At 38.9% G+C, this 19,106-nt stretch overlaps 1 protein-coding gene across 1 annotated transcript in view; it reads left to right on the forward strand.

Moving 5' to 3' along the window:
- The first annotated feature begins 3,884 nt into the window (after positions 1–3,884).
- The window catches only part of LOC119738110 (leucine-rich repeats and immunoglobulin-like domains protein 3), a 62,511-nt gene continuing 47,289 nt past the window's right edge, over positions 3,885–19,106 (forward strand). Inside the window, exon 1 of the mRNA XM_038212850.1 lies at positions 3,885–4,415. Coding sequence (XP_038068778.1) covers positions 4,195–4,415 — 221 coding nt within the window. The 5' untranslated portion in view covers positions 3,885–4,194. The remainder of the gene's footprint in view (positions 4,416–19,106) is intronic.

The following is a 19,106-nucleotide window of genomic DNA, read 5'->3' on the forward strand; positions in this document are numbered from 1 at the left end:
GAATTATGAGTTATATTCCTTCGCTTAAGATTAACCGTGAAAGGCTCGAATAATCACATAATCATGTGTCTTTTATTCAGACGCTAATCGATGTTTGGCTGGCGATTGATCGTCGAAATCTCATGTTATCTTTGGCAAGTACATGTATCTGCAGTTCTCCCGTTTTCTCGCGCCCTTGCGCATTTCTGATTTCCAGGCCTTGCGTCATACCGCGCGTCAGCATCGCCGCCGCGGCTCCTTTTTATTGGATTCCATTTCATGCGCTTGGCTTGGACCCTTGATTTTTATCTCAAGACCAGTACCGTTGCTCGTGTTGTCGCATGCCAAGATTACCTCCAGGTGAAGTGCGCATGCGTGTTAATGAAGTCCGGCTGAGAGGCCACCTCGTCCTAAAGGATTTCTTGCAGTATACGCACCCACCCATAACTGCATGTGAGAGGATTCTGAAGTACGCCCAGGCGACAGGGTTTCAAAGGAGGTTGAAAACTGCGCGGCTGTGCGTATTATTTGCCTGAAAGTAATTCTAACTTGGGGTTAAATTGAGCACGGGAACGGGGCCGGCGCACCAGGCAAGCATTGTGAGCGTCCGGTCGTCTGTGAGCAACGCGAGCACGGACACTCGGTAACTTGACCGCTATAAGTATCCCGGTCCGATGCAAAGATTTATTATCCACTCCGAACGGAATTCAATTTTGATGTGCTGACCGGCACATGCATTAGCACCACATTAAAATCGCAAACCATCTCAATTCAATATCAGCCGAGACAACGAGGAAACCTTAACACTTGAATTAAAATTGTATATGAATTACAACCAGTCGTCGTTAAAGTGGGTGATGGATCTAAATCTGGATTGATTTATTTAGAATGCATGCCATACTCGAAAAGGGCCCATTTTACTCCAGTTGCTTAACAGAAAATCATTAGCACAATACCTGAAAAAAATATGCGAAACAAAAGTCCGCTGTTTGAGAAGAAGTCGCAAGTAGCCAACATCACAAGAAATTTTGATTTTTATATAATTATTTTTTGCATTGCCAAATTTTGCTTAACAACATTTGCATGCTCTTGGACATGCACACAAGACCCTGTAACTGTAAGTCAAATTTCAGTCCATTGATCTTTTTCTTTTAATTTTCAGGGCCAAGTCTGCTAAAATAAACTTCTGTGTTTGCCAAAGTTAGAAAATTTGGAAATAATCATTCAATATAATACGGAGGCTGCCTAATTCCAAATATTTTTCTTGGGAAGTTGAGCACTGTCTTGAGTTTAAACTTTCACAGTATGCCTACACCAATGTAAAAGGGCCCATAATGTAATTTTTAAATGCAATCCTTGACCATACACCTTTGTGTCTCATTTAACCTTATTTTCAACTTTCATTTTTACCATTTTCAAGGGTTTTTGGTGCCTTTTTGTATTAATGCTAATGCAAATTTCCATATTCGAATCTGTGATGTCATTCCAGGCAGGAACCTAAATATTTCAGCTATTAGGCCTATTTCAGCACAAAAAGTCGCTAGAATTTTGGATATTTTGCTTTATTGTATTTTCTTTGGTGATGCGTTGTTGTGTCAACATGGTAGTAAGCCCATGAGCAAACTTTTCTCACAAATGTTTTCAATGAGAAAATTGTGGGTTCGCAATTTGAACAGAAAACCCCTGAACAGTGTCTTCCTGGAATGACATCATAGCAACAGCGCCCTCAGTTGTCCGGAAAAGTATGGACAATTTTAAATGTTTAAAGAAGTGCACTTTTCAATAATATCAACCAAAAAGGGATGTCAAATAGTTTTCATACATTTAACTTGTTGCATAAAATGTGTTCCTAAGAAACATTCATCACATTGCCTCTTTAATTTAAAGATCGTAAATGTAAACCGGTACGTGAATGTTTACTCCAATTATTACTGCAAGCGACCGTCATTCTAGAGGGTGATTTAAATCACAAAGCTTGGGGATTTTTTACAGCGAAACTGGGGCAATGGGAGGCGGAAAGCAATCATTTACGATTCCAAATTTAAACTGTACTTTCCCAGCGCGTCGGCTCGTGTCGAGAAAATGATTGTGGGGGGCTCGTCCATCATCGTCCGTTGGGTTGCCGACTTTGCGTGCCAATAATCCTGAATTATCATCTGTGTCATGGCCGCTGGTCCTGCATCTTTTGTGGCCGTCACAGGTGCAGCTTAGCTTCGTTTCTGATTATCTTTCTGCTCGGGCTCCGTGACTCAGACCTAACAGCAATCCGAATCGGCCTGCAAGTCACGAACTCACTAATCGACCATCTTTGTTCCCGGCAAGTGGACGTGTCGCAACAATGGACAATTCGGCGTGCTCGTTCAAATTACTTCCCTTCATCGCAAATTCACCCACATGATTATCTGAATGCTTTGTCAACATCTTCATTAGTATTCTACTCTCATATTTCATGACACGCTCTAAATATCGCTGCTTTATATGGGAAAGGGTGTAGTTTACTGAACCGAATTGACGTATAAAATGGTCTCGCTATGCGCCTTGCATTATTCAGCGAATAAAATGTGCGCTTACAATAATTTTACCCCAGTTGAAGTCATAACCCCCTCCTAAAAAAAGGGGAATTTGTTATTTCAAAACTATTTTTCTTTCGAGTCTGTATCTGTGTTATTGCATGGTCAGTTATCTTCCTTCAAATAGCATGCAATTATACATTAACTCTCCGTGGTTTTCAATTTTTGGAAACAAAAACACCACCCCTCGAATTTGATTGTTTGAAGGCATAGCCGTGTGTCCCATAAAACATGTGGTGTCACCTTGGTGTAGCCATCAACTTATTTTGTCATCCCATGGCCGGGTTTTCTCCTAATTATTGATCCCATAAACGCCAATCATTCTCACCCCGGCGACAGAGCCACTGACCCCCACTGGTTCTCGCACACCTGCAAGGTTTGGCCCAGCCCATTGTTCCTAACATTTGCATGATCAAATTGCTCTTTTTAAAGCCCTCTTCAAAAGAACACAATAGGCGGCTTTGCCGCCTTTATGCTGCCCATGCATTTCCATTTGTTTACCAAATTCCAAGGTGTCAGGCGACTTAAATAGACCCCGGTGGTCACTTTTTTTTATTTGATCAACACCTGAGCGTCAAAAGTGCCGAGGATTCGAAACTTTACCGTCGATTAAATTGCTTGAACATTTTTGTATTTCATTCAGAGATAACTGCTATTTAGTTGTATTAATCTGGAATAATCATGTGTAAGGAAAAGATGGTTAAAAGCGAAGTGTTAAAAAAGTATGTGCTGTAAATGTATCAACAAATTATGACGGATTTTTAGTCCATCATTATATGAGTTAATTTGAAAGGTTTATTTTTTTTAGAAAACTACCGCATTGTTTGAGTTGGGCCCCATATTTTCTATTTTCGTTGAATTCGCCAAACATGCACCGTCTTACAGTCATAGTTTGAAATAAATTTTCAGTTTTATCTTTATTTAGCTAAACGTAGGTTACTAAAAATATAATCTTAAGATCACTTTTATTGAACCATTAGTGACATTTATTGGGAACTGACGTAAATTTATCATCCTTGTCGTTATTATCTGCGAACCGATTATCATTCGCGAATGTAGGTAACAAGTTTTTATTTTTCCATGGCGTCGATGAAATAAAACTTTGCATATTGCCGAACGAGCCTAAGGCTAATCTTTGGGTCACTTTCTATCCAATCGGCATCCTTCTCATGTGTTGTGGAATGTGAGCTTTTCGTAAGACAGCGTCGTTGATTGGTGCCTCGAAAAAACATATAATGAAATCAATATTCATGAGGAGATTAGGCCATGGCCACTCAAGTGTACGTGTGTGTTGAGTACACGGTACAATTCTATACGTACGTACGTACGGTACGCGTGATGCACGTACATATGTACGTACACACAGTCTATGCAGTCTTGGCATTTTATACATGTTGTGTCTCAACAAACCCTCTAAAAGGCCAGCTTTCTTGGAATTTTCTGTGATATTTTCCCCGTGTTTACAACCAAGGATTATTCTCTAACACTAAGATGTATATCTTGGATTTTTCAGCTTCGATACGGACTCCAGTAGGTGAGTGAGAAGCGGCAAATTTGTCGGATTTTTTTCGTCGTTGATCAACCTCCGCTGCTTGTGTGGTGCCCGTGTGTGCAGCTCGCCCGTGGGTTAGCGACGGGGGCCAAGATGGCGTCCGTGCCCGCTACCACAATGCAGCAACTACTCATGTTTTGGTGCTGGATTTGCGGTCTTTTCGTAATCTTTGCTGCCGGAGCCGTTGGTCAAATTCAAGCTTCACAATTCGTCAGATGTCCTGAGCCGTGTGCTTGCCTGGGAGACATGGTAGACTGCAGCAAAAGGCAGTTAACAACTGTTCCACCGGACATACCGCACTGGGTTAAAATTCTGTAAGTAAACACGTTGTCATTGGTAAACGTAGTAACATACACATATGCACATCAAGTTACATGTCACTGTCACAGTGTCAGTGTCAGTGTCACTGTCAAGACGGGTAGCTGGGAAGTAGGACCATATAAAAGTTTTATATGGTCCTACTTCCCAGCTACCCGTCTTGACAGTGACAGTGACAATTGGCCAGTCATTGTAAAACATGTAAAATATAATTCATCATAGTGCCTAATTCATATTTGGCTAGAATAACTCCAGCTCTAAATTCTATTTTATCAGTGTGATAAAGCATTAGAGCTGGAGTTACTCAAGCTTATTTATATTGAGAATTCAGGGAACAGGGGAAAGAGTTTCAGGAAAAAAAAATGTTGCATCCTGACGCCACTTTTTTCTTCATATCATCTCAATGAAGGTCATTCATTGCAAAAATGATGATAAAACACGAATCTGGGAATGAGAAACATTTCCATTTTGTTAGGAAATACAAAAATGTCCTTGACTCTCCGTAGACTTTGTACACAATTGCAGAAGTGGCGTCAGGTTGCAACATTATTTTCATACCGTAACGTGAATGGCGCCACAGATATTGGTGGCGCTATTTTCATGCTCAAAATGACCTTTTTTTTGTGACCGTCTTTTTTGAAAAGGTTTGACATGGAATATCACAGTTGTGGATTCTCCAAAACAGCGATGCCGTTATTTGTGTGTGAATTTCCCATACGTTTGTATACATAAATAATCAAATGACACATTTATTTCAGCCAAATCGAGGATCATTTTAAGGCCAAAAAAAAAAACTTCAAAATTGCAATTATTTTAGAACTGCTTCCCCAATGATAAAGCTAGGAGACCACTTTAATTGCATTTTGAAAGCTCTATCCCTAACAGTCTTGAATCCTCCAATTTAAATACGATTCACTGGACACCATGTTCACAAACAATATAAGACTGGTCTGGAAAATTCCAGGTGTTTTCTCAGTAAATGCTAATTTCCCTGGCAAAGTTGACTTTTTAGGACAATAGTTAGTGGTTTCTGATGGCCGATAGGTCATGTAGGTCACTGCAGGGACAAATTAGTGATTTTGTCCGTGTGTGGAATTCGGCAAGATTACCATATGCGAAGTTCACTAATTTTCCTCTGTATTGACTAACAAGCCCCCAGATAGCAATTTCATGTCACCAAAGTCAATTTGAGCAGTGAGAAAATACAAGCATTTGGCCTCAACTAGAATGTTCCTTTTTCCCTATCCAAACCCAGTTGAGATTAAACTCACCTAATATCATGCAGCAGTCATTTACCCTAACCCTGCTGAATCCAACAGGATCCAACTATGTACGTGATGGAGCCTGTTGGATTGAGCAGTAAACCCCTTGTGTAGTCTATGTGTACATTCCTGATACAAAATGTTGGATTCAGTAGGCAACAGAACTGCATTATAATGCAAAGTTGGACTCTGATGGATTCAGCAGACAACTGAAAATATGGCACAGTGGATTCAGCAGGAAACTCTGATTAGACAATGTTGGATTTATCAGGGTAGTCTTGAGGAAATACTAGGGGGTTAGGACAAAGCAAAAGAGTGACTTGAAACAGAACAACAGGGACTGAAATCAAAACAAAATTTATGATATTTGTAGCTTTTCAGATTTTTTCAAGACTCCATACTGAGACTGCAAACTCACAACTATGATTGCTAAATGTGTCCAGAATATGTTAAGGTGTGGGAACAGAAATTAATACAGCTGCCGTCTGCTTGAGAACAGCAATGTTGATCACATGACAAGCCTCTTTATGAACAAGAGTCATACTGTATGAACTTGCCAGAAATATAGTCCCTGATTAAACCTTTTTTTTTTAAGTCAAGAAAATTGTACCATGTAACATGTAATTCTGAATCAGCCCAATGGAATGGTTGATCCATGGAAGCCCTCGATCCATGGGCGGTTGAAGGTCAAATTTTAGGTTATCGGCTTCCGTTGGTTCCCTAAACACCAAAGTCTAAGCTACAGCTGAACCTGTGTATTGTGCGACATTTGCTGAACTAAAATGCTAAAATGTATACGAAGCATACATGTGGCAGCCATAGCATTTCTTTCTTGAATACACAATAAGTCATTATGTGTAGAGATACATTTCTACATGTAGGAGCAGCAGATGAGCAGAAATGTCATATTAGCAGACATTTCTACTGAATTTCTTTCTAATCAGGCAATTTCTAGCTACGCACACAACTCTTGTGTATTAAATCTCATACATCTAGTTTGTAATAGTTTTGTGTCATACCTTTGGTTGAATTTGTGGTCTTGAACCAATTGGACTAGTAACTTAATAAGCGATGGATAACGAGGTTTAATCAACATTGATCAGAGAGGAGGGGTTATAAGATACACATAATTAGGTTCCACACATGAATAGAAAAAAAACCTGTTCAAAAAGAAATCAATTTTTTTAACCATAGGACTCTATTTGAAATAGTCAACTCGTGTCTTGGAACAATTTAAGTTTTAGTTCATAATCTGTGTTGCTAATTGGTGGTACTAAACAAAAAGAAGAAATTTAAGAAGGGCTTCTTGTCAAGATTCAAATGCTGTGATTTAATTAAAAGCATTGAAACTTGCTCATAACCACAGTTACTTCCTGAGAAAAACAATTAGTAATTGAAAACTCTGATTGTTTTTAATACTTGATATCTTGCATATAGTCCACAGTGGTTCTGATTATTCATATCAGAAAGTTTTAACTGACAATGTGTTACGTTTGGAAGTAATTGACACAATACATGTACTACATACATACATGTAGATGTACATTCACGAAAATGATACCACAAGAATTCCACACTAGTTGATGACTTACAAATGAATGTCGGGCGAAACATGATACAAGCGAGGCATTGCCCATGTTCCTTCCTTTGCCTAACAGTAGACCAGGATCCTGACTAAATCCCTCCCCAAAATCAAGCATCACCATAGGTCAATAGCGACTGACCCTGTGACCCTCATTTCCTAGGCTGCACTTCCATTGTGTAGAGGTGGGGCAGCAATCTAAAAAACCCTAAGGTTTTTCATTTGTGTGAATCATGTACTTGGGCTGCAATTACAGCAAGCTATACAACCCCACTTGAGTGTGTAGGCACACAACCGCTGGTTTACGAAGCGCCGCTTTTATGCTCGCTGCCCTAAATTCCACACTGCCCTGCAGAAATAGTTTAAACAGGCCGCTGCTTTGATTCCTTTTTTTCATTGTTGAATACCAGAAGTTGGACTTTCACCCCACAATGGAGTTCTTGACATATTTGGAGATCTAGATTTCAGCAAGATTTAACACCTTCGCGGCATAAATTTGGCAGTATTTTTTTGCACAGATTGTGTGAAGTAATTTGCTAATGCTGTTTGCATCCAGACACTAGTGCTATTGGGTTAGTAAAAATGCGCCATAATGACCATACCTATTATCAGTAATAAAAGTTTTTATGTGAAACACATTTTGGTCAAGCATTTACATGTACCTTAAAGTTACTGCACGTTTACGCATAAAAAGCCACTCAAAAAGAAAGAAAGAAGTTTCAAAAAAAAAATCTGGTTTAACATGAAAAACAAAACAAAAACCCTCAAGAAAGCTTGAATTGGGTCAAGTTTTCCTCTATATTCTTTATATGCACAGTTCTGAGAAAAAAAATGGTTGACCTCTGTGCTTGTATGTTTATGAAGTTAAAATGCAATTGAACTATTTTACTGCCAAAGTCATAAAAAAAGTAGCATTGTGGTATCATCATAAATTCCTATGTTGAAGTTTTAAGGGCATAAATACACCAAATTTAATGCTTCTGTTGATGATAAACAAGTTGTAATAAAACAAGTCATTAAATTTGAAGCCCTCGGGTCAACAGACTTGAGAGTTACATATAGACCCATCTTATAAAAAATTATTTTCATGATTTTTGAAAACCTGTGTCTGGTAATTTTTGTGTATCACAAAATTAGTCTCCACTTTGAAGAGTTCATCGTAAAAATGAATCTGATTAATTCACAAAAAAAGCATACACGAAAGTCCAATTTTTCTAAAGGTTGTTTCCATGTAATCAGCATGTATGCTCTATTTGAGGTGTAGTGTCCAGTTCTGTACTACAGCTTACAACTTTATACGAGTTACCATAAATTGCGTGCGGGTGTCAGGTCGAATTAACCATTGTCTATGTCTCCTGACTAAAAAACGCTTACTGGAACTGACACTCCGACACAGCTGAGTGATCTCAGAAACTGCAATCACAGACATGACACTGGTTTTTGTCTTCTCATGATGCACTGACCAAAAAGGGAATTAAATTAATGTAATTACCTTCAGATATCTATTCCACTCATAGTCCAATTCCAAGGAGCTGCTTAAGCAGAAAATTTGTGCTTAGCAAATGTGCACTAAGCAAAATAACTGGGAACCAGTCATCAGCAATATGTATTATATGACCCTTCCGCTGGTAACCCGTTTCTGCTAAGCAAATAATTTCTGCGCTTAGCACATTTCTGTGCTTAACATAAAATTGGCCTAAGATCGCATGTAATGGATTTCAAACATTATACATGTATCGGTATGTAAGTAGGTTACATTTACAAGTGTCGGCAGTGCCACAGTTTCACATCTCTGAAGTTCACCGAGAGTTTTTCATTTTCCCTTTTACTTTTCGTTTTGGAGTAGATGCGCATAAACATGAGCCATTAAATCATGTTGGGGTACCCTCTAACTTCACCTGAATAAACCATGGGCCGACGGTTAATGGTGCCATAATTCACCCAACCCGTATACATTTTGTCAGATTCATGCGGCGCACACCTTGCTTTTATTGCCGTAGCGACTGTACATGTACTTCCCTCCTCCTTCTCTCAAGTCTCCGTTTCTCTGATAAACCATTCGGTGCAGAGTTTCAAGTGTAGCTTGGCTCACACCCGCAATGCCAAACGGTATTGATTTATATTGCAGATCTGCATTTTGATCAGACATTCAGGCTGCGTACATGTAGTTTTTTCCCCCGCTTCTCTCCTACAATTTAATGTGATGTTGTACATGTACCGTATGTTGCCAGTATTCAGGCATGCAAGCTTTCCCTCAGATCAGCTGATAACCTCATTTTTCAACTTTTCTTGTATGCCATTAAAAATTGAAAAACACTGCAGCTAGCCTTGTGAAGCTAGAAAATTCTTCTTTGGGTGACTTCCCAGTTGCCTGCCTTTAATTAATAGTATTGTTACATGTTTGGGATGTTTTTGAGATTTTGGGTAAACTTGATTGGGATTTATTTCTAAATCTATCATGTATATAATGCATCGTCATACACTTCACTCAATATGTTAGACGTACTAACTGTAATATCAATTCCAATATAATTCAAATTGGAGTTTATTTTACATGAAAGTAAGTTTGTTCAGTCTTATTTCGGAAGAGTTCAAATTCACACTAAAAGATTGAAAATGTACCTCAGTTGAGTGAAATTGTACCCCGTTTGAGTGAACTTGTACCCCATTTGAGTGCAATTGTACCCCTATTTGAGTGAAAATTTACTTGATTGGTATTAGAGGTAATTTACTCCATGATCTGACTGAACCTAGGGACAAGACAAATTTAGAGTGAGAGAAACGCATTCAATGAATTCATTATGTACATGAAGTTATCACTTGAGGATTCCACTTGTAGTGATTCTTTGTTAGAATAGAGTTTTTAAGTTTACATTAGAGTGATTCCTAATTTCATTCTAAAATTTGATTTTAACAATCCAGTGCTAACCACAACTTCCGATGAATTCTAATAATTGGTATGACCAGTTTAATCACACAGCCTCGGCGTGCACATTTGGGCCTGCATTTTTAATGTACCTTGGCCTTTTCACACCTTGTGACTGAATGAGGCAATTCAGGGGGCTACAAAAAAAAGAACCCCATTGCCTGACATCAAAATCCCACTGAAGGACATTGTTTGTTTCACTCTGGGTTTGTCAGGGAGTCTCTGACTTTAATCTTTGCACTTTGGTATCCAACAAGTGCAGTCATGCAAAATGCGTACATGTATGTATTAAAAAGAATGTAACATAATTTCTCACCAATGTTAATGTGCTGCTGGATCCACACTAAATGCATTGCAATGTGAGAAGTATCCAAACTTCATGTATAAAGTCTAACGAAATCAAGCAACAGCATAATTTTGAAAATCAGTTGGGGAAGAAGTCTTTAGCGATATTAAAATGTTATCAATTCTTTGATGTAAATTACTTTGTATAATGATTCATTTGTAGACAGATGAAAAACTTTAAAGCGTTTCAGCTTTGTATTTCCTATACCCTAATTGTTGAATCAGTCCAGATTCAAAATTGGCGCTCAGCACACAAAAAAGACAGTCGTAAATCAACTGGAATCCCAAGCTATCAAAATTTAAAATAGGATCCACCTTATAAATACCCCTATGATAAGTACAAGTACGTGTACATATGTACAAGATGAAATTTGCATCGAGGTGATGTAATTTCTATATTAGGTTTTGCTTGTCCCCGACGAATTTTACAACAATGTATTTTCAGTGTTTTCTGAATGCATGTGAAAAACAATTCACCAACTACTAGTAAGCAGGATGTCATAGGTTCGAGTCCCACCCGAGTATTTCTGATTTTTTTCTCGTATGAGCACTTGGACAACACTATAACCGTGTTTATAAAATACATGTACATGTAGACATGTAGGTGACAGGCAAAACCCAATATTGAAAGTACCATGAGGAATGTACATGTCAACATCAAATCACCATGCAGATGTAGAGCATTCGTAAAAGCCTGCCACTTTTAAACACCTAAGTATTAAGATGAATATCTTTACTGGGCAGGAAGCCGCTTAAAAATGAGCTAAGCAATTCCAAGGTCAATCGTGTTACCTGAACACTACAGTTTTCCCGGCACACTACGGTACACTGTGCACATGTACTGCTTGCATAGTAAATGATTGAAGGTACCAACTAGCACGGCTTGTTAGCCAGTTCCTGTACGGTCCAATTTCTGGCTGCGCGCGTCAGTCGGCCCGGTGAAAGCCTGTGTTGCCTGGCGGCCCTTCCTGCCACCCTGCTCAGGTCAGGTAGATCTGTGTGAATTCATGCAGAGTATTAATATGATATGTTGGACCATAGCGGGGCCAGGATTGCTAATGTGCACTGACTGAGCCAGTGCTCAAGCAGGGAGACGTGTGGGGTTAGGATTGGAAGCTTTGGAAAACAGATCGTGGAGGATTTGGCCAACATCATCACGCCACGCAAACGTTGTCTTTTGAATAGACAATCAAAATTTGCGGTACATCGTGCAAATTAAAAACATGATTGTGTAGACTACATACATGTACATGTAGGTGTCTGGAACCTCTTTACATGTCTTTCCACAGGGTGTTAATTTTGCACGAAAACTGTAAATATTGGAATATGTATCCATCACAAATTTGTTGAATGTGGAGCTAAAAACCATGTAATCTGTATAATAATGAAGATAACTTTTTTTTTCGGTGCCATAAAATTGACTTCAAAGCTGATATGATCATGCAGTGTATTTAAGGTGAAGTTTTTGATCAACACCACACATTATACATGTAGTGCCACTAAACAATTACGCAATCAAAGCTTTTAATATGCAAAACCTTTACAGTTCAACCTTGGTTGAACAAAAACATTTTGTGAGTACCATACTTTTCACTACGTCCTTAGCTTGAAAGTTTGAAAATCAACCCTGATCACGTATTGGTTGTATTAAAAACCTGATGTTTAAGTGGCAAGCCGATGAACACAAAGCACATTATGGCAGCTTCTTTTAGCCAAGAATCGTCCAGACTTAAGGGAATATACAACATTTGCAAACATCAAAAACCAAAACTACCAAATTATCACGAAATACCTTACTGTACTGTCAGTGAATGACAGTCTAAAGCATCCTGTAAAATCATGGCACCTGGTGTGCTGACATTTGTAAGAAAACTGTTTTTGTATCAATTTCCAACACTGGTTGGCCGACCAGCGATGGAAAAAAAACCTGGCTTTTTTTCAAATACTGCTCCCAATTTGTCATATTTAGTTAGTACGTATTTTGTTTGCAATCAATTACACACCCACCGGTATGAACGGGTGTACAAGCCAGCTAGACAGATTCCCTGACCTTACAATTCCTCAACGTCTATAAATTGCTCCGTTTAATCTGAAGTGGGGTCAGAAAACCAGGCTACAAGAACATGATTGTTTTTCTTGGTTTTTCCAGCATCTACGAACCCAAACCTTCAAACAATTCAATGTAACAATATTTGCCATAAAATACTAACCCCCCCCCCCAAATTCACCATTTCTGAAAATAACAGCCAAAACAAATGTTGTATATTCCTTCCCTTTAATTTCAACTTCAAATGAAAAATACTTTCAGATCTGTGGTTCCTTCAATTTGTGCCAAATAACTGTTTTTTTTCTTCTTCGGCTTTTTTCATATATACTTTTCTTCCCCCTTGACGAGGCAATAGCAGCTGTGAAAATACTGCGTAACTCGTCACCTTTTGCGGCGCTCTCAGAGCAGGGATTCCAATTCCCTCATCGTTCGGATCGCGTTTCGTTTCCACTATTCCCCCCTCTATCTTCTAGGCTCAACTTTCCTCAGTTCTGTTGCCCCAGCTCAGGTCTCAACTCCTGAATAATGCGAAAAATCTTGGACACATGGTCCCCACATTGCACAATGTGGGATGCCAAATAGAAAACGAAACCACATGAAAATGCATGCACGTGTTTACATATTGAGTGCATTTTGACACCGTCCTGTTTTTTTGGGGTTGCTTGTGATTTTACGCGTGAACTTTGTATTCGTTTGTAAGTTCTGTCAAGTTGCGATCAATTACCTGAAAAAAATTTGGCTTTATTGAGAAATGTAACTTTTGCAAAAAAGGCCCTTCCTTTAACAGCTTTATTAAGTACATTCATAAACATTTGAGAGGTTAATATTTATATTTACGTAAAATAGAAATCAGAAATAAAGGGTGCTGAAACAAATAGTGCATTTTAATTAAAGAGAAACACTCTTGTGTGAAAAACTTTGTCCTCAAACAGTGACCCACGCTCAGCGTACTTCAAATTCCCATGGAATTGTATTGGGTTGTAAATATTTGATTGGTATGCAATGATGTGTGGCCAACGGGCCATATCTTGTTTTTTTTTCTTTTACAAAAGTTCAGGTGAGATGTACGGCATGATGGATGACAGAAATTAAGCCCCATTTATCATGCGGCCAGAACAGAAAAAATAATAACAGGAAGCAGCCAGCACAGAATTGTATTCATGTTTCTACATCCATTCCCTTCCCCCCCAAGCATTTGAGAATTTATGAAAACAATTACGAAAGAATGATGAAAGATTTCTAGTTAATTTAAGATCTTGGTGGTAAATAGTTATGTCTCATATTTGTTTTATTTAGAAAGAAGGGAAATTTGCAGGTGCACAGAAGGTGTTGATTTACGATGTGTAGGATCAGCTTAACAGTAAAGTTAACATAAGATTTATGAACTGCTAAAGTCTGTATCTATTTCCACCTGCCCCTTAAAGATCATGTGACTTGTGCCCATGAGGCTGACATGACAAAAAATACAACAAAAAGTTTGAATTAAAAAAAGGATTAATATGTGTCACACAATTAAGCAGTGTGAAAAAGCTAAATTTTGGGCTTTGCCCCATCGACATTATTTCATAAACATTGTATACTCGGTGTTGAGGGTTGTGAGAGAAAAATTCCACAAGTTACTCAGGTGGGACTCGAACACATGTCCCCCTGCTTACTAGTGCAGATGTTTTACTACATGTACTGGACCATCAAGCTTACAGGGGTCGGCAGGGTGATTCAAATCTGATAGCAGTGGGTACCACTACTGATCACTTTCTTTTATGACATGCATGTAAAAAGTGATGATTATGAAAAAGGCTGTTTTGGAAATGTTGTGCAATTGCTTTGGTTTTTAAATAATGAAAGGTTTGCGGAAACACCATGTGCGAATAGTTTCTCAACTAAGAGAATGGTTCTGAAAAGAACCAGAGGTATTAACTCTGCTTTGGTTTTTAGAATTGAGTAGAGCAGTCTGAAAAAATGTCAAAACTATTTTAAATTCTTTTGTGTTGAGAAGGCCTAGGGTGCCTTGCATTGCAGACAAGTTCCCTCATTTTGTCATGGGTCCCTCTGACGACACTTGGAATCTAAGGGGGTAACAGTTGTTGGGGGGGGGGGGGAGGGGCGTGTTTTCATGCATTGGAGTCATTGTCACACAGTCTGCACAGGCTGTCAAGATGTTTGAATTGGGCATCGATTCTTGCATCTCAGTATTTGATGTGATTGTGATTGCATGTGGACTCTGAATCGTGACTCGGCATGAAACTGTTCCTGATTAAATGAGTTCACCTACCCTGACAACCCAGTTCTTACATTTCTTTTTGTAAATTGAAAAAAATATTGACTTGTTTTTTTACAGTCTGCACCAGGCCCCTTCGAGGATGCTTTTTTCCCATAATTTTGAACTAAATGAACAAAGTACATATGGCAAATACAATTGCCACAAAGTTGATTTGTGCAGCATTGATTATTGCAAGATTATTAAAGGATATAAACATTTTCATACGGTGACTTTAAACTTTTTTTTTTATTTCACATGGCCTAGTTATCTGCTTTGAGGAATACTTCCAAGGAACATGTACATGTACATTTCAAGCAAAAAAAAAAGAGGGGGGGGGGGGGTATTGCCCAGCACTTACCCATAGATTCATTAGTTATTCATGGTGCATGTGTAAATCTGTATACCAAGCCTTCCTATTATATTCTTATTGACAATCCACTCCGGTGTCCAACTCACACACAAACACATTGCATATGTGCATCTACTGTTGTCACCCCCTGTCTTTGTTAGGTCATGTTTGGTGCCAAAAGAATAAAAAGAAGGCAAACTTTCATCTTCTTGTGTTGGAGCAAACAAGAGGGCTTTCGCAAGCAAATGAATGCGGGCCCACGGACTGGGAGAGCCCTTCGACAAATTCAAAGTGGCACACCTGTGCACATACGTGCACATGTACATAAATCATTTATTAGAGGTTGGCTAAGTATGACAGGGGGCTGCGGAATGGCATGCATAATGCTCGGGTATTTGCCTGAGAATTTTAGATTTAGCCTGCGAGATGCAGTTTATTGCATATTGCTGTGTGGTACTGTGTGTGCTTGCATATTGCTGTAGTGGATGGCTGTATTGATTAACACAGAAATGGTGTGCCTATCCTGCCTATCCATAGTCCGTACATGTAATGTCTTTGATCTCAATGAAATCAGCCTTTTTAAACTCCCCCAAAAAAGAAAAACCAGGAGTACTTTTGAGAAATGAAACATTAAAAGTTGCTAGCTCTTTATGTAGTACATAGTAGAAACAAGTACATGTACTTTACCACAATGCAACGCTTCACAATGTTCACATTGTTAAACAAAAAATGATAATACTTGTAGGTAGGAAAAGCTGAACAACACTGAAAAGAATAATTGAAAACTCATTTTTTTTCAGGATCCAAACATTACAGGTATAACATAGTTTTGATTCATTTCCCCATTAATTTGACTATGTAAGGACAGTTTGCCAGCATGTATACATATTTTGCACTGGCAAAATGAAGTGGCAGAAAATGAATTGAATGAAATGTATACAATGAAATACATTTGTATTACATTGTATACTGTAAATCACAGGACTTGTACTGGTAACTGGCATCCCAAAGTAGGGTATCTTTGACCCAACACTGGTATTCAAACTTCATAAGAAATGTATACAAACTCTTACCTTGGATTTAAGCAAGAGTGATCCCAAGTTCATTTGATCAGGTACATTGCTGGTAGGAACACCAGCTTTGATGAAACGTCAACAGAACACGATCTGAATGCAGAATACATTTGGTTTCCATTGCAAGGAATATTACAGTTCTCTGATACGACGGGTGTTGTGAGTGAAAACACGCCAGTCGTTTTGGTCCCATTATCGCGATAACGCTGCTTGGCCCTCAGATTAAATGAAAATAAAAAGGACATAACACCGAGAGAAAAAAAACTGTTGAGATGTTCTGTGACAAGTGGAAATTGCTGTTAACAGGGTTGAGCACAATAAAATGGGTTTCCCCCCCCCCCAAAAAAAAAATTGAAAAAATTGTGTCTTAAACTGGCGACATTGTACTGTTGGACATTTTGCAGAATTTCTCAATTTTACTTTCTTGTACTTTGTACCTCGTTGAATATACATGTACCTAAAAAAAAACCTTGTGGGAGTATAACTGGAGGCTTGATGAGAAGACAATTTTAAAGTCTTCTTGTTTTATTTGTAGACAACAGGCGAAATTTGGGCATGTCTCACTGGCTTCTCACTTCGAATAATGAAAAACTAAACTTAAGTGTACATAGGCCATGACTAGGCGTTTAGTGTTCATGACTACACATGTGTCACACACTGCCCAGGTACATGTACATGTGCAGGAAAAGGGACCATTTGGTGAGCTTCCTTGATTGAGGAAGGTTTTTTTTCCCTCCACTCCAGTGAAACTATGCATTTGCTCTGCATTTCACTCTCTGTTCTGAAGTTAAACCCACTTTATAGAGCCAGTGCAATGTATCTGTTTGAAATACTGTAATGTACTTTTTATTACCTGCAAAACGGTTTACAGAATTCAACCCATAGTATCATGTACATGTACAGTTTGTATTCCAACAACCCTAACCCCAATTCATAGTGTGGTGCCCGTACAGTTTCTACATGTGAGCACCTGGGCGACTTCTCTCCTTGGATTGCCCCCAGAATTGGGAGCAATTGTCCTGCCCATTGCTGCGGACCAGCCACCATAGTGTGTGCCACACAATCAAGCCAAAAGATTAATTGTGAAGCTAGTAGGGGAGCTCCATTGTCCGCCTTGATCGCTTTTCGCGCCCTGCAGCAAGTCCCTCTTTTGTCCCAGCTCTGGCCCCCAAGTTGCTGGAGGGTGTATTTTGTACACCCCTCATGAAGGCCGACTCAAGCGGTTATTTTTGTTGTCCCTTCAACAACTCACTTCTCTTGAAATTCTTGTTGGTGAATGGAGCCTCTGGAGTGTTCTATTGCTCCTGAATCGGTCCGGTGATTTTGAATGGTCCGCTTCGGAATGCACTAGCTCGTTTTTTGTCAGTGTTTGAAACACCATTGAAACGAGACCAAAAAAGTAAACGTGTAATTCGTTTCCCAAGCATAAATCAGGTTGTCAGTTTTCCAGAAAAAAAAATTGTTGATGTGTATGAAACTGCATGGTGGTATACACGAGCGTAAATTTGTGTAAAAATACAGCCTCGGGATCCATCTTTTTCTTTTCCCAGAGACAGTTTTGGACCTTGCAGACATTTTCGATTGTTGAGGAAAGTTCGTTTGACCCCACTGAACCAGTATCCGCTATCACAAAAATGCATGCAACTACTGTACAAATTGCCATGGGCTTTGGCATTGAAACTCGGTCAATCCGTAGGAGGAAAAAATAATAAATAGATGCTGGAACTTGGGAACTTGCTCCTGTTAAAAAAAAAAAAAGATCACCGTACAAAGGCTGGGCTGCTAATGAACAAAAGAAAACATTGAGTCCCGCCAGACTGCATAACTTAGTGCTTACGCATGCCTACGTGTGCAGTTTCCGAGTTGACGAGCACTTTTTCCCCCCTTTCCCTCGGAACTCTAATGTCCAACAAAAATAAATGAAATTCAATTTCTCTGGAACACAAATCAAATTAGACAACATAAAAATGCAGTGATATACCTGCCTGTATCAATCATAGTCTGCCCATCAGGGGGTCAGTCGAACTATTCACAGGTGTTGTACATGTAATTGACAGTTATGCTGCACACCACTTCTCTCCCCCCCCCCTTCTGCCTTCAATCTCAGGTATTGTGGGGGAACCTATTAGCAGGATGGCAGGTGTGAAAAGTCTCTGCAGGAACAAAACAACAGAAGGGCCGCCAACTTAAGTCGGCCCTTCTTTTCCTTGTGATCAAATCAAAAATAGAAATAAACCTCCCTGCTAAATCGGATTATGCATGTTTCTAGGTTGTGTGTTTGTCGTCGGCATATTTTTTTTTTTTTCGTCTCCGTATTTTGGCGATGTTGCAAATATTTTCGGCCGCACGCCTGCTGGTGTTTCGGAGAGTGTTTTGGCATTTTTATTTAATAAAATATTAATGTTACCCCTCTGAGGTTGACACACTACCGTGACACTAGATACACTGGGAGAATATATTTAGAACACTGTACTTCAGACAGTATAATGATATAGAGCATGTATTGTGCAGTAACCCAGAATATTTTCTTTGTGTAAATGTCGCAAGACCTAGTCCAATTAGAAATGTCCTAGGTGTCCATGAAATCAAACTTTCCTAAAACAAATTCTTTCCATTTCCGTGTTGAAATGAGAACTCGTTCATCCTAATATTGAAACTGATAATCAATTCTAAGACAAATTACATACATGTAATTCCTGACTTAGTTCTATTTTCAAAAGTTTAAAGGCCTTAAATCATACTAGAGAACCTTGGTTAGACCCTATTGAAAATAATTCTCATTTATTTGTAGGAACCAAGATTTTCAACTTCAACCTGAAGTAGATGCTCACATAAATGTGACA

This window comes from Patiria miniata, unplaced genomic scaffold, assembly GCF_015706575.1.
Source record: "Patiria miniata isolate m_02_andy unplaced genomic scaffold, ASM1570657v1 HiC_scaffold_3, whole genome shotgun sequence".
Lineage (NCBI taxonomy): Eukaryota > Metazoa > Echinodermata > Asteroidea > Valvatida > Asterinidae > Patiria > Patiria miniata.